This window comes from Moschus berezovskii, chromosome 15 (genome assembly GCF_049115385.1).
Source record: "Moschus berezovskii isolate FMDL1 chromosome 15, NW_MosBer_1.0, whole genome shotgun sequence".
Taxonomy (NCBI): Eukaryota; Metazoa; Chordata; class Mammalia; order Artiodactyla; family Moschidae; genus Moschus; species Moschus berezovskii.
In genome coordinates this window covers 20,104,106-20,118,073 of record NC_142474.1, presented here as the reverse complement: position 1 = coordinate 20,118,073, position 13,968 = coordinate 20,104,106, and the positions used below count along the sequence as shown (strand labels likewise).

The 13,968-nt window shown below is 40.6% G+C and overlaps 1 protein-coding gene across 1 annotated transcript; it reads right to left on the bottom strand.

Moving 5' to 3' along the window:
- Positions 1 to 11,961: 11,961 nt before the first annotated feature.
- LOC148775358 (KRAB domain-containing protein 5-like) lies at positions 11,962 to 12,213 on the bottom strand. Its single transcript, XM_088843627.1, has one exon. The coding sequence runs from the start codon at positions 12,211 to 12,213 to the stop codon at positions 11,962 to 11,964; it is 252 nt and encodes an 83-aa protein (XP_088699753.1).
- Positions 12,214 to 13,968: the final 1,755 nt, after the last annotated feature.

Here is a 13,968-nt window from a genome sequence, read left to right as displayed (position 1 = left end):
ATTTAGCATAATACTCTTTGGACCCTTCCATGTTGTTGAAAAATGGCAAGATTTTATACTTTTTTCCATTTGCAAAAAAGCAAAATGGCTGTCTGAGGAGGCCTTACAAATAGCTGTGAAAAGAAGAGAAGCGAAAAGCAAAGGAGAAAAGGAAAGATATAAGCATCTGACTGCAGAGATCCAAAGAATAGCAAGGAGAGATAAGAAAACCTTTCTCAGCAATCAATGCAAAGAAATAGAAGAAAACAATAGAATGGGAAAGACTAGAGATCTCTTCAAGAAAATTAGGGATACCAAGGGAACATTTCATGCAAAGATGGGCTCGATAAAGGGCAGAAATGGTAGGGACCTAACAGAAGCAGAAGATATTAAGAAGAAGTGGCAAGAATACACAGAAGAACTGTACAAAAAAGATCTTCATGACCCAGATAATCACGATGGTGTGATCACTCACCTAGAGCCAGACATCCTGGAATGTGAAGTCAAGTGGGCCTTAGAAAGCATCACTATGAACAAAGCTAGTGGAGGTGATGGAATTCCAGTTGAGCTAACTCAGCAGTGGCCACAGGAGTGGAAAAGGTCAGTTTTCATTCCAATCCCAAAGAAAGACAATGCCAAAGAATGCTCAAACTACCGCACAATTGCATGCATCTCACATGCTAGTAGAGTCATGCTCAAAATTTTCCAAGCCAGGCTTCAGCAATACGTGAACCAGGAACTTCCAGATGTTCAAGCTGGTTTTAGAAAAGGCAGAGGAACCAGAGATCAAATTGCCAACATCCGCTGGATCATGGAAAAAGCAAGAGAGTTCCAGAAAAACATCTATTTCTGCTTTATTGATTGTGCCAAAGCCTTTGACTGTGTGGATCACAACAAACTGTGGAAAATTCTGAAAGAGATAGGAATACCAGACCATCTGACCTGCCTCTTGAGAAACCTGTATGCAGGTCAGGAAGCAACAGTTAGAACTGGACATGGAACAACAGACTGGTTCCAAATAGGAAAAGGAGTACATCAAGGCTGTATATTGTCATCCTGCTTATTTAACTTATATGCAGAGTACATCATAAGAAATGCTGGGCTGGAAGAAGCACAAGCTGGAATCAAGATTGCTGGAAGAAATATCAATAACCCTAGATATGCAGATGACACCATCCTTATGGCAGAAAGTGAAGAGAAACTAAAAAGCCTCTTGATGAAAATGAAGAAGGAGAGTGAAAAAGTTGGCTTAAAGCTCAACATTCAGAAAACTAAGATCATGCCATCCAGTTCCATCACATCGTGGCAAATAGATAGGAAAACAGTGGCTGACTTTATTTTTCTGGGCTCCAAAATCACTGCAGATTGTGATTGCAGCCATGAAATTAAAAGACACTTACTCCTTGGAAGGAAAGTTATGACCAACCTAAACAGCATATTAAAAAGCAAACACATTACTTTGCCAACAAAGGTCCATCTAGTCAAGGCTATGGTTTTTCCAGTAGTTATGTATGGATATGAGAGTTGGACTGTGAAGAAAGCTGATCGCCGAAGAATTGATGCTTTTGAACTGTGGTGTTGGAGAAGACTCTTGAGAGTCCCTTGGACTGCAAGGAGATCCAACCAGTCCATCCTGAAGGAGATCAGTCTTGGGTATTCATTGAAAGGACTGAAGCTGAAACTCCAATACTTTGGCCACCTCATACAAAGAGTTGACTCACTGGAAAAGACTCTGATGCTGGGAGGGATTGGGGGCAGGAGGAGAAGGGGACGACAGCGGATGAGATGGCTGGATGGCATCACCAACTCGATGGACATGAGTTTGGGTAAACTCCAGGTGTTGGTGATAGACAGGGAGGCCTGGCGTGCTGTGATTCATGGGGTCGCAAAGAGTCGGACATGACTGAGTGACTGAACTGAACTAAACTGAATATTCCGTTGTACGTAGATAAGTAGATACAGAGTAAGCAAGATGAGTAGATACGTAGTAGATAAGTAGATATAGATTTTTGAATCATTGTATTTCATTGTATTTTCATTTTAAAGCTCAGCATTCAAAAAAATTAGATCATGGCATCCGGTTCCATCAATTCATGGCAAATACAGGGGAAAAGGTAGAAACAGTGATAGACTTTATTTTCTCCTGCTCTAAAATCACTGCAGATGGTGACTGCAGTCGTGAAATTGAAAGACACTTGCTCCTTGAAAGAAAAAAATTTGAAAAACTAGACGGCATATTAAAAAGCAGAGACATCACTTTGCTGACCAAGGTCCGTCTAGTCAAGGCTATGGTTTTTCTAGTAGTCATGTATGGATGTGAGAGTTGGACCATAACGAAAGCTGAACACCAAAAAATCAATGCTTTGAATTGTGGTGCAGGAGAAAACTCTTGAGAGTTCTGGACTGCAAGGAGATCAAACCAGTCAGTCCTAAAGGAAATCAGTCCTGAATATTCATTGGAAGGACTGATGCTGAAGCTGAAACTCCAATACTTTGGCCACCTGATGCGAAGAACTGACTAATTGGAAAAGATCCTGGTGCTGGGAAAGATTGAAGACAGGAGGAGAAGGGGGCAACAGAGGATGAGATGGTTGAATACCATCACCAACTCAATGGACATGAGTCTGAGCAAACTCTGGGAGATAGTGAAAGACAGGGAAGCCTGGCCTGCTGCAATCCATAGGGTTGCAAAAGTTGGACATGACTTAGCGACTGAACAAGAACAACAAATTTTTATTTTCATTTGTTTCCAGATACCTTTAAATTTTCTCTTTGATTTTTTCGGTGACCCGTTGGTTGTTTAGTACCATGTTGTTTACACTCCACGTTTTTGTGTGTTTTTCCAATTTTTTCCTTGTAGCTGATAACTGGTCTTACACTGTTATGGTCAGTAAAGATGCTTGATATGATTTTAGTCTTCTTAATTTATTGAAACTTGTTTGTGGTTGCTGACAAAGTTCTGTATAGTCAAAGCTGTGGTTTTTCCGGTAGTCACATACAGATGTGAGAGTTGGACCATAAAGAAGGCTGAGCACCAAAGAATTGATGCATTCAAACTGTGGTGCTGGAGAAGACTCTTGAGAGTCCCTTGGACTACAAGGAGATCAAACCAGTCAATCCTAAAGGAAATCAATCCTGAATATTCATTGGAAAGACTGATGCTGAAGCTGGAGCTCCAGTACTTTGGCCACCTGATGCAAAGAGTCAACACATTGGAAGAGACCCTGATGCTGGGAAAGATTGAAGGCAGGAGGAGAAGGGGATGACAGAGGATGAGATGGTTGGATGGCATCACTGACTCAATGACATGAGTTTGAGCAAATTCCAGGAGACGGTAAAGGACAGGGATACCTGGCATGCTACAAATCATGGGGTCACAAATAGTCGGACACAGCTGAGCAACTGAACAACAACTATATATATATATATACACACACACATATATATATACACATACACACATACACATATATGTATACTATATATACACATACATATATATATATGGTAATATGTCTTGGTTTTGTATCCATTCAACTGTTACGTGTCTTGTTGGAACATTTAGTCCATTAAAGTAGCTATTGATAGATGTGTACTTGTTGCCATTTTAATTGTTTTTTGAATTCTCTTTCAAATATGAATTAAAACCCTGCTGGGTAGAGGTTTTGGGGTTTTTTGGTCTATGCCATGCAGCGGAGAAAGCAATGGCAAGCCACTCCAGTACTCTTGCCTAGAAAATCCCATGGATGGAGGGTCCTGGTAGGCTGCAGTCCATGGGGTCGCTACGAGTCAGACATGACTGAGCGACTTCACTTTCACTTTTCACTTTCACATATTGGAGAAGGAAATGGCAACCCACTCCAGTGTTCTTGCCTGGAGAATCCCAGGGATGGGGGAGCCTGGTGGTCTTCCGTCTATGGGGTCACACAGAGTTGGACACGACTGAAGTGACTTAGCAGCAGCAGCAGCATGCCATGCAGCTTGCGAAATCTTAGTTCCTGACCAGGGATCAAACCCATGCCCTCTGCAGTGCAAGAGTTCTAAGTACTAGACCACTAGGGAATTCCCTTGGGTAGAGTATTCTTGGTGGAAGTTTTTTTCCTTTGATCATTTTGAGATTTTGAGTGTATTATGTCACTTCCTTCTGACCTACAAGATTCTGCTGAAAAGTCAACTGATTGTCTTATGGGAGTTCCATTATAACTCCCATAGTTGCTTTTCTCTTGACACTTTTGAGTCTCTCATTATATCTAATCTTTGCCATTTAAATTTTTGTTTATTTTTTGCCTATGCTGAGTCTTCATTGCTGTGGGCTTTTCTCTAGCAGCAGCAAGCAGGGGCTACTCTCTAGTTGTGGTATGCAGGCTTCTCTCTGTGGTGGCTTCTCTTGTTGCAGACCACAGGCTCTAGAGCTTGTAGGCTTCAGTAGTTGTGGCTCCTAGACTTTAGGGCACAGGCTCAATAGTTGGCTCACAGGCTTAGTTGCTCTTCGGCATGTGGGATCTTCCTAGACCCAGGATCAAACGTATCTCCTGCATTGGCAGGCGAATTCTTTACCACTAAGCCCCCAGGGAAGCCCTAATCTTTGCCATTTAATTATAATGTATCTTGGTGTGACCTCTTTAGAGTTATCTTATTTGAGGTTCTTTGTGCTTCCTGAACTTGGATGTCTGTGTCCTTTCCCAGGTTAGTGAAGGTTTTAGCTATTATTTCTTCAAATAAGTTATTTGCCTCTTTCTTATTCTTCTGGGATTCCTATAATGTAATGTTAGTATGCTTGATGTTGACCCAGAAGTCTCTTAAACTTTTTTTTTTTTTAACGTATACATGGCATGTGGAATCTTAGTTACCTGACCAGGGATCAAACCCGTGCCCCCTGCATTGGAAGCATGGAGTCTTAATCACTGAACTAGGGAAATCCCAAACTATCCTCATTTTTAAAAAACTCTTTATCCTCTTCAGCTTAGGTGATTTCCACTACTCTGTCTTCCAGTTCACTAATCTGTTGCTTTGTATCATCTAGTCTAATGTTGATTCCTTCAGTGTATTTTTTAATTTCAGTCATTGTATTCTTCAGCTCTGTTTGTTTCTTCTTTAACTCTGTTGAGCTTATCTTTGTATTCATCCATTCTTCTCCTGAGTTCACTGAACATTTTTATGATCCTTACCTTGAACTTTTTATCAAATTGCTTATTTCTACCTCACTTAGTTCTTTTTCTGGGTATTTGTCTTATTCCTTTGTTTAGAACATATTCCTCTGTCTCCTCATTTTGATTAATTCTCTGATGTTTTCTATGTTTTTCCTATGTTTTACGTAGGTCAGTTATGTTTCCTAATCTTGGAGAAGTGTCCTTATATAGGAGATGTCATATGGGCCCAGCAGCACATTCCCTCAGTCACCAGAGCTGTATACTTTAGGAGTGCTCTCTTTGTGGGCTGTTTGGGCCCTTCTGCCTGTGCTGGGACCAACTGCTGAGGGTATGTTGGTAGGCAGGACTGGCCCCTGGCCTGGTTGACTGCCAGTGCCTTCTTTGTGTAGTGGTTGTTGGCCTACTAATGGGGAGGACTGGGTCCCAGAGCAGCTGGCTGCATAGCTTAAGGGTTCCCAGGGCTGGTGCCAGCCTGCTAGTGGTTGGATAAACCCTGGGTGCTAATAGGCTAGAGGGAGGACTTCAAAATGATACTTCTAAGCACCAGTGTTATGATAGAACAAGCTTCCATAAATGGGCTGCTGCCAGTGTTTAGAGTCCCCAGGGGAAATCCTGCTTGCCTTCTGCTTCTCCAATGGTCTCTCCAAAATCAGCAAGTGGGTCTGACCCAGGCTCCTTGAGACTGGAGTAGCCTCTCTACTGAGACTCACAGTGTGAGGATTTATGTACCTCCTTTAAGAGGAGAGCCTCTGTATCCTACAGCCTTCTGACTGTTCTGGGGGCTCATCTTCCCATGCAAGACCCCCCAGACTGGGGAGCCAGATGAGGGTCTCAGACCTCTCACTCCTTGGGGCAAACCTCTGCAATTGTGATTATCCTTCTGTCTGTGGGTTACCTACCTAAATTATGGTCTGAAGTATACTACATCTCTGCCCCTCCTAGTGATTTGTTATGATTCATTCTTTATATCTTTAGTAGTAGAAAACCTTTTCTGCTGGTCCTCAAGTTGTGCTTATAGATAGTTACCATATAAATAGTTGTAATTTTGGTGTGCCTGTGAGAGGACGTGAGCTCAGGGTATGCCATCTTGGCCTGCTCCTCTCCTCAGCAAATCTGTGAGAGACCCTGAGCCAGGACTACCTAGCCAAACTACTCCCAAGTTCTTGACATACAGAAACCATGATATGATAAATATTTATTGTTTTTAACTGTAAAGTTGTGGAATAATTTGTTGTACACCTGCATACTAAGTTGTTTCGGTCATGTTCAACTCTTTGTGACCCTATGGACTGTAGCCCACCAGGCTCTTCTGTCCATGGGATTCTCCAAGCAAGAATACTGGAGTGGATTGCCATGACATTCTCCAGGGGATCTTCCCGACCCAGGGATTGACCTCGCATCTCTCATGTCTCCTTCACTGGAAGTCGAGTTCTTTACCACTAACACCACCTGGGAAGCCCAAAAGTGTTACTCAGTTGTATCTAACTCTTTGGGAACCCAAGGACTGTAGTCTGACAGGCTCTTCTGTCCATGGGATTCTCCAGACAAGAACAATGGAGTGGGTTGCCATTCCCTTCTCCAAGGGATCTTCCCAACTTAGATCGAACCCTGGTCTCCTGCATTGCAGGCCAATTCTTTCCCATCTGAGCCACATAGATAATAATAATAATAATACCTATGGCCACCTCTGAGTTCATCAGGGCAGAATATGCAATCCTCATGCAGAAAGAGGTATAATAGAGAAACTGGAATATTTGGTGAACATAATATCTACAACAGTAACTAGAATAATTAAATCTAGTCCTCTACCTTTCCAATAGACAAATAACTGAAGCAAGAAATAAATCATGCAACCTCTCAGCATTTACTCCCTTTTCCCTATCCTATTATCCAGCATGTTCCATAATCAGCAAATAAGGTGTTTTAAGTCGGGTTCTGATCCTCCCTTCCTAATCCCTGTTGTTGAGTCACTCAGTTGTGTCTGATTCTTTGCAACCCCATGGATTGCAGCACACCAGGCTTCCCTGTCCTTCACTATCTTCTGGAGTTTGCTCAAACTCATGTCCATTGAGTCGGTGATGCCATCCAGCCATCTCATCCTCTTTCATCCCCTTCTCCTCCTGCCTTCAATCTTTCCCAGCACCAGGATCTTTTCCAATGTGTCAGCTCTTTGCATCAGGTGGCCAAAGTTCTGGAGCTTCAGCTTCAGCATTAGTCCTTCCAGTGAATATTCAGGATTGATTTCCTTTAGGATTGACTGGTTTGATCTTCTTGCAGTCCAAGGGACTCTCAATCAACCGACACCACAGTTTGAACACATCAATTCTTTAGCCCTCAGCCTTCCTTATGGTCCAACTCACATCCATACATGACTATTGCAAAAACCATACCTTTGACTATATGATTCCTATTATTGTTTTAATCTGAATTTATTTAGGAAATTTCCCAGCTGTCCAGTGGTTAGGATTCCATGTGGCATGGCCAAAAATTTTATTCAACTTTATTTAATAGTCAGTGAGTTTGAGAGTATATAGTTCAGTGGTTCTAATATGTTTATTATGTTTTATAACATTTCTGGTTATTTTTGTTTGTTTTCAGTGGTTTTTATTATAAAATAAAACAGATGCAGAAAAACACACAGCTTAGTGAATTATTACAAAGTGAGCTCTTTTAAACTAGTGCTCAGGTCAAGCAATAAAACTTTGTTAACTCTCTCAGAAGACTTCTTGTACCTTATCCCAATCATATAAGCACCTTCCTCCTCTCAAAAATAACCACTATTCTGACTTATAGCAATAATCTTGCATTTCTTTATAATCTTCTCACATGAGTATGATACTACAGTTTAGTCTTGCCCTTTTAAAAATTATTATATCTTTTTTCTTTGCTCTGTGTTTTAAATCTCTTAATTTATTGTTTCTTTCTCCATCACTTTCTTGTCCTTAAAATTTATCTGTTGAAGAGCCTGGTCCATTTGACTTGTAGAGTTCCCACAGTCTGGATTTTACTAATTGTAAATCAAGGACAGTTCACCATTGTTGTGTGTCCTTCATTTTGCCTACAAATTAGCAGCTGGATGCAAAGACTTCATCAGACTCCAGGTTTGATTCCTTTGAAAAGATTGCACATTACTTGTGTTTGCCTGGTTTTTCCTCTTTTTTGTGACGTTATTGTTCAGTTGTGTCCGACTCTCTGCATGACATTAACAGCCACTGATGCTCCTTGCCTGGATCCACTAATTCACTGGGGGTTAGGTGATTTTCTAATCCTTTTTATTTATTTGCTGAAAAAAAATGCTTCTGATTTTACTTCTTACTTACCCAATGGTAGAATTCATCATGGGAAGGTAGGATAAATACTTGATCCTTTCCCTTTATTTGCCAGTTATCAAGATAATGAATTGACTCACTATCATAGCCCGAATATGATCAGCTTTTACAAATATCACTGTGAGCTCAAGGGCTTAAGCGTATTTCATCAGTTTTAATCCACTGCACTTATTATTTTATACTGATGATCCAGTTGTCCCATTTTTGCTCAGTAAGTGCTTCTTCAACTTGTTTCCTGAGTCCTTTTGACATGTCTCTAACAGCTTTCTTGTTAGATAGTATGACAAAATGTTTCAGATTCATCTTGTACTTTTCCTGCCCAGATCTAGAATCAACTATTTCTCTAAGACACCCTAGTTTCTTTTAGGGGAAATGGTATTTCAAGATCACAATCTGAGCATTAGAGGTTCTTATTACTACTGGGTACGTCACTGTTTTTAGACCTAGTCTGGTTGTTAGTTTTCCCTTAGTTTTGGATAATTTCACTGTAATGTATCTAGGTGTGAGTTTGGGTTTATTTTTATGCTAAGTATCCATTATAGTTCCTAAATCTGAGGGTTGTGTTTTCTACATCAATTTTGAAAAATGTTTAACTTTATTTGAAACTCCAGTCATTTTTCTGAAGTGGTTGTTTAATTTTGCACTTCTGTCCACAATGTAGAGCTTCCCTCGTAGCTCAGTTGGTGAAAACTCTGCCTGCAAGGCAGGAGACCCAGGTTCAATTCTTGGGTTGGGAAGATCCCCTGGAGAAGGAAAAGGCAACCTACTCTAGTATTCTTGCCTGGAGAATTCCTTGGACAGAGGAGCCTGGCAGGCTACTGTCCATGGGGTCTCAGAGAGACAGACATGACTTAGTAACTAAACCACCATCCACAGTATATGAGCATTCTGGTTATCCCACATATTCATCAATAATTTTAATAGTCTTTTAATAACCAATCTAGTGCATGTGTACTGCTATCTGACTTTCTTATTTGCATTCTCTAGATGAGTAATGATGTTGAGCAGCTTATCAGTTGTTAGCAGTTGGATATCTTCTGTGATGTGTTTGTTCAAACCTTTTGCCCAGTTTTTTAATTGGGTTGTGGTCTCTCTTTTATAGATTAGTACAAGTTCTTTTGTATTCTGGATAAAAGTTCTTTGACAGATATATGTGTTAAGAATGTTTTCTCCTGGTCTGTGCCTTTTCACTTTCTTAATCTGTTGATGAGCTCATGGACTTCCCAGGTGGCACTAGTGGTAAAAAAACAAAAAAAACAAAACCTGCCTGCCAGTGCAGGGGATGTAAGGGACACAGGTTCAAATCCTGGGTTGGGGAAATCCCCAGGAGAAGGGCATGGCAACCCACTCCAGTATTCTTGTCTGGAGAATCCCATGGACAGAGGAGCCTGGCAGGCTACAGTCCATGGGGTTGCAAAGAGTCCGACTCGACGGAAGTGACTTAACACTCATTCATGTTGAGCTCATAGGCTAAATCTTACTTATCATGGGATATTTCATGATACATTGTACATTTTTAAGTTTTGAATTATATTTTGTAATTTTTAAAAACCCGCCTTTGGTAGGACCTTATCTCTAAAAATTTTGTATGATCTGAGTTGAGATTTCCCCTCTAGAGAAGGTTTGTATTTGCTCTTAAAGTAGGACCAATTTTTAACTTTAATGTTTTGGCTTGAAGGTCCTAAAAACATGTAGTTAGTGCAGATATGATTCTCAAACCCACCTGAGGGTGGCCCTATGGTTATAAATTCTTGAAGGAGATTTTTTTTCATGCAGAACAAGCTAAAAGAGACATACTTCCTTGGTATTTCTCTTTGATGATGGAAAAACTCTGGTCCCAGTTTTTCCTTGGCATCCTGCTTCATTTTCTGTCCATGTATCTTTGAAAACATCAGGTCCTTGATTACCAAGACAAGCAACCTCCTTCACTTCCCCATCTATAAGATCAATTCATATTTGTCCTACAATTTTAATTCCCTCTTTATTTTTAGGCCCTCAACTTAAAAAAAAAAAAAACTTTCTTAGGGGTACAAATGTAGTATTTAAAATAATGTTTATGGTATTTCAGTCAGCAAGTTTAGGTGTTTTGTAACAGGGTAGGAGAGTATTAGAAAATATAGACTTAAATATTAGTGGAAATACAATTCCAAACATTTCTGTACCCATTAAATCTTTCCTCTTCTCATCTCCTCACAGTCCCTTGGGAGAAAATATGTAATAAAGATGTGAGGGCCTCTCTACTCAACATAGACTTCCTCGGAGTCTGAAAAGTCAAAACAATGTCCCTTAACTTTCCTCATTAATTTTGCTTAATCCTTAAGGAGTTTGTTAACATTTGGTTTTGTTTAATTTTACCCACATCCTCTTTTCTCAGAAATGGGCATTATATGGGGGTTCTAATGGCTTCTTGAACATCAAATAACTCTTAAAAGTAAAACTGTGATGTATTGAGTGTGAATGAATCAAACAGGGATTAAATTTCCATTGAAACACATATGGATTTAATAATTAGCAGGGAAACTCCCCCTAATTAAAAAAATGTTTTCAGATAATGTTTGAAATGTTACAGAAATGCAAAATGTTCCTGAGGTATTGTCTTAGCTTATAGATTTCCTCTGAAACTCTGATATCACAGCCATAGACCAGATAGACCCAACTAGTGAGTGATCAAGTTAGTAGTTTTGGGGCAAATAGTAAGGATTTAAGAAATTTTAGCTACTCTATTTTTCATGTGTTGGAAAATCCCTAAACTTTATGGTGATGGAAGAAACTTCTTGCATCAGTCTAGTAGAGGAGTCTACTGCTCTCAGTCCTGTAGAGGAGTCAATAAGCAAACAAATGAAAGCAATAGAATATGCAGGGAATAGTACTGAGAAAAGGAGGGCTTAGTATTTGCAGTCTAAAGTGCCATAGAAGGTCAGCCCACATGATGCTTGACCTGAGTTCCTAAAAGAAGAGCCATTTACCTGCTGTGCTACCATCAGCAGAGGGATAGCGCACCTTAAGACTTAGAGTGGGGAAAACAGATTGGAATTTGGGGAGTACTACAATTGAGAGTGGTCCAGTGAAAGACAGGCCTACATGAGTAGTTAGTGGAAGAGTGAAAGTGAAAGTCACTCAGTCGTGTCCGACTCTTTGCAACTCCATTCTCCAGGATGGAATACTGGAGTCAGTAGCCTTTCCCTTTTCCAGGGGATCTTCCGAGCCCAGGGATAGAACCCAGGCCTAAAAAAAATAAAAAATAAAGAACCCAGGCCTCCCACATTGCAGGTAGATTCTTTACCAACTGAGCTATCAGGAAAGCCCATGGGTAGTTAGACATCTGACTAAAGAGGAATTGGGCTCCAAGGATCTTCGGTTTTATCCTGAAAAATCAGTATTTTGATTATTATCACAGCACTTCACTCATTTTATTTTATTTTTTTTTTATTTTTTTTTTTTAGGTGCCTTCAAATTCTTTAATCCACTTCTTATCCCGTGCGTTTTTATTGGAACACATTCTGTTAGATGTTTGTATCTGGGTATGTGGCTGTTGTGTCCATTCTCCTTACATCCCAGGGATTCTTCATTTGCTCCAAAAAGGTGACCAGGCCTGGCTTAGAGACCACAAGACCCAAGGAGGCCAGGTTCCAGTAGTTCTCTAACACCACGTCCCTGTACAATTCCCACTGACCGAGGTCCAGGCACTCCCACTCCTCTTGGGTGAAGTCTATGGTCACGTCCTGGAACATCAACCGTCCCTGAGAAGCTGCCATTTCCTCCTCTTCTTCCTCCAGCTCTGCGTCTCCTCTGGGGGTATTTTGTCACAAACTCACATCTGACCCAGTCCGTGAGGGTTTTTGAAACAATTTAAGAGGAAGACCCAGGTCCATGAGCCAAGAGCTACAGCCTCACTCAGCACTCTTCACTCATTTTATATGTATTTTTGATATCACCTTTATCAAGGCATAATTTATGTAGAATAAAATGCACCTACTTTAAGCATACACCTTGGTGACTTGACAGATTTATATACCTATGTAACTACTATCACTCAATCCATAGAATGTTATCATTATCTCAGAAAATTCCCTTGTGCCCTTTCTCAGTCAACTACCCCAATCCCCAATATACACACTTAGGCAACCACTATAGATTTCTGTCAATATACATTAGATATGTGTTGTAGCTAATAAATTTTCTAGAAAGACCCTATCACCCCACCACCTTTAGCCAAAGTATCTGTGTATGTTGCTGGGAGTGAAGGGAGAGCAGCATGGAGAATCTGTTTCAGGTTGGGGCAATCCTGGTATCTCATTCCCTTGCATTAATAATTGGTCCCAGGATCAGGCATATGACCGAAGATTAGTTAGAGCCTTTTCCCAGAAGAAAGTCTTTTTTTTTCCATTTGGCTTGCTAATATGGGACTATATAAGCTTGAAGCTGCCACATCTTTCTTCCCTGGTGGCACAGAGGAAGGCCTTCTGTAGTAGGAGAGAATAATAACAATGCATGAGAGAAAATGGAGATGAAAGAGAATTCTTACCTCCTCTAGGAATTACCTATGCCTGACAGGAATGCCCACATTTAGACAGAATTGGGAAACCAAAGAGAAGAGAGCATGGCAACCCACTCCAGTATTCTTGCCTGGAAAATGCCATGGACAGAGGAGCCTGGCAGGCTAGAGTCCATGGGGTCACAAAGAGTCGGACATGACTGAAGCAACTTAGCACACATGCATGGCAATCCAAAGAACCTGATAGAGAAAATGGAGGCTAGAAGAGAAAGATATAGTGGAGACAGCTGAAACTCATGGATCATGTTTTCAGTGTCTTAAGATCCATATGCCAGCCTTTTCTTAACTTTGAAATTAAACAAGGAAGCTGCCAGCCTAAGTGTTTGACAAAGAGGAGTAAGTTGACTCCTCAGTGTGGATCAGGGATATCACTCAGACAGAAAACAGTTTCCCTACCTCTCTTAAGGAGCTAAGTTTTAGATGATAAAATGAGAAAGAGACTAGAGCACTTTAGGCAAAGATATATAGATAAGAAACATTTAATGTTCTAGAGTGTATGGTCAAAGAGGGCATAGCCAGAAATAATACTGCAGAAGCAGGAGTTGGGCATGAAGGACCTAGAATGCCCCATTAAGAAGTTACATTTTATGTTGTAGGCATTGGGAAGTTATATTAATTTTTCAGACTTGCTAAGGAAACAGTGGAAACAGTGTCAGACTTTATTTTTTTGGGCTCCCAAATCACTGCAGATGCTAATTGCAGCCATGAAATTAAAAGACACTTACTCGTTGGAAGGAAAGTTATGACCAACCTAGATAGTATATTAAAAACCAGAGACATTACTTTTCCAACAAAGGTCCGTCTAGTCAAGGCTATGGTTTTTCCCGTGGTCATGTATGGATGTGAGAGTTGGACTGTGAAGAAAGCTGATCGCCGAAGAATTGATGCTTTTGAACTGTGGTGCTGGAGAAGACTCTTGAGAGTCCCTTGGACTGCAAGGAGATCCAACCAGTCC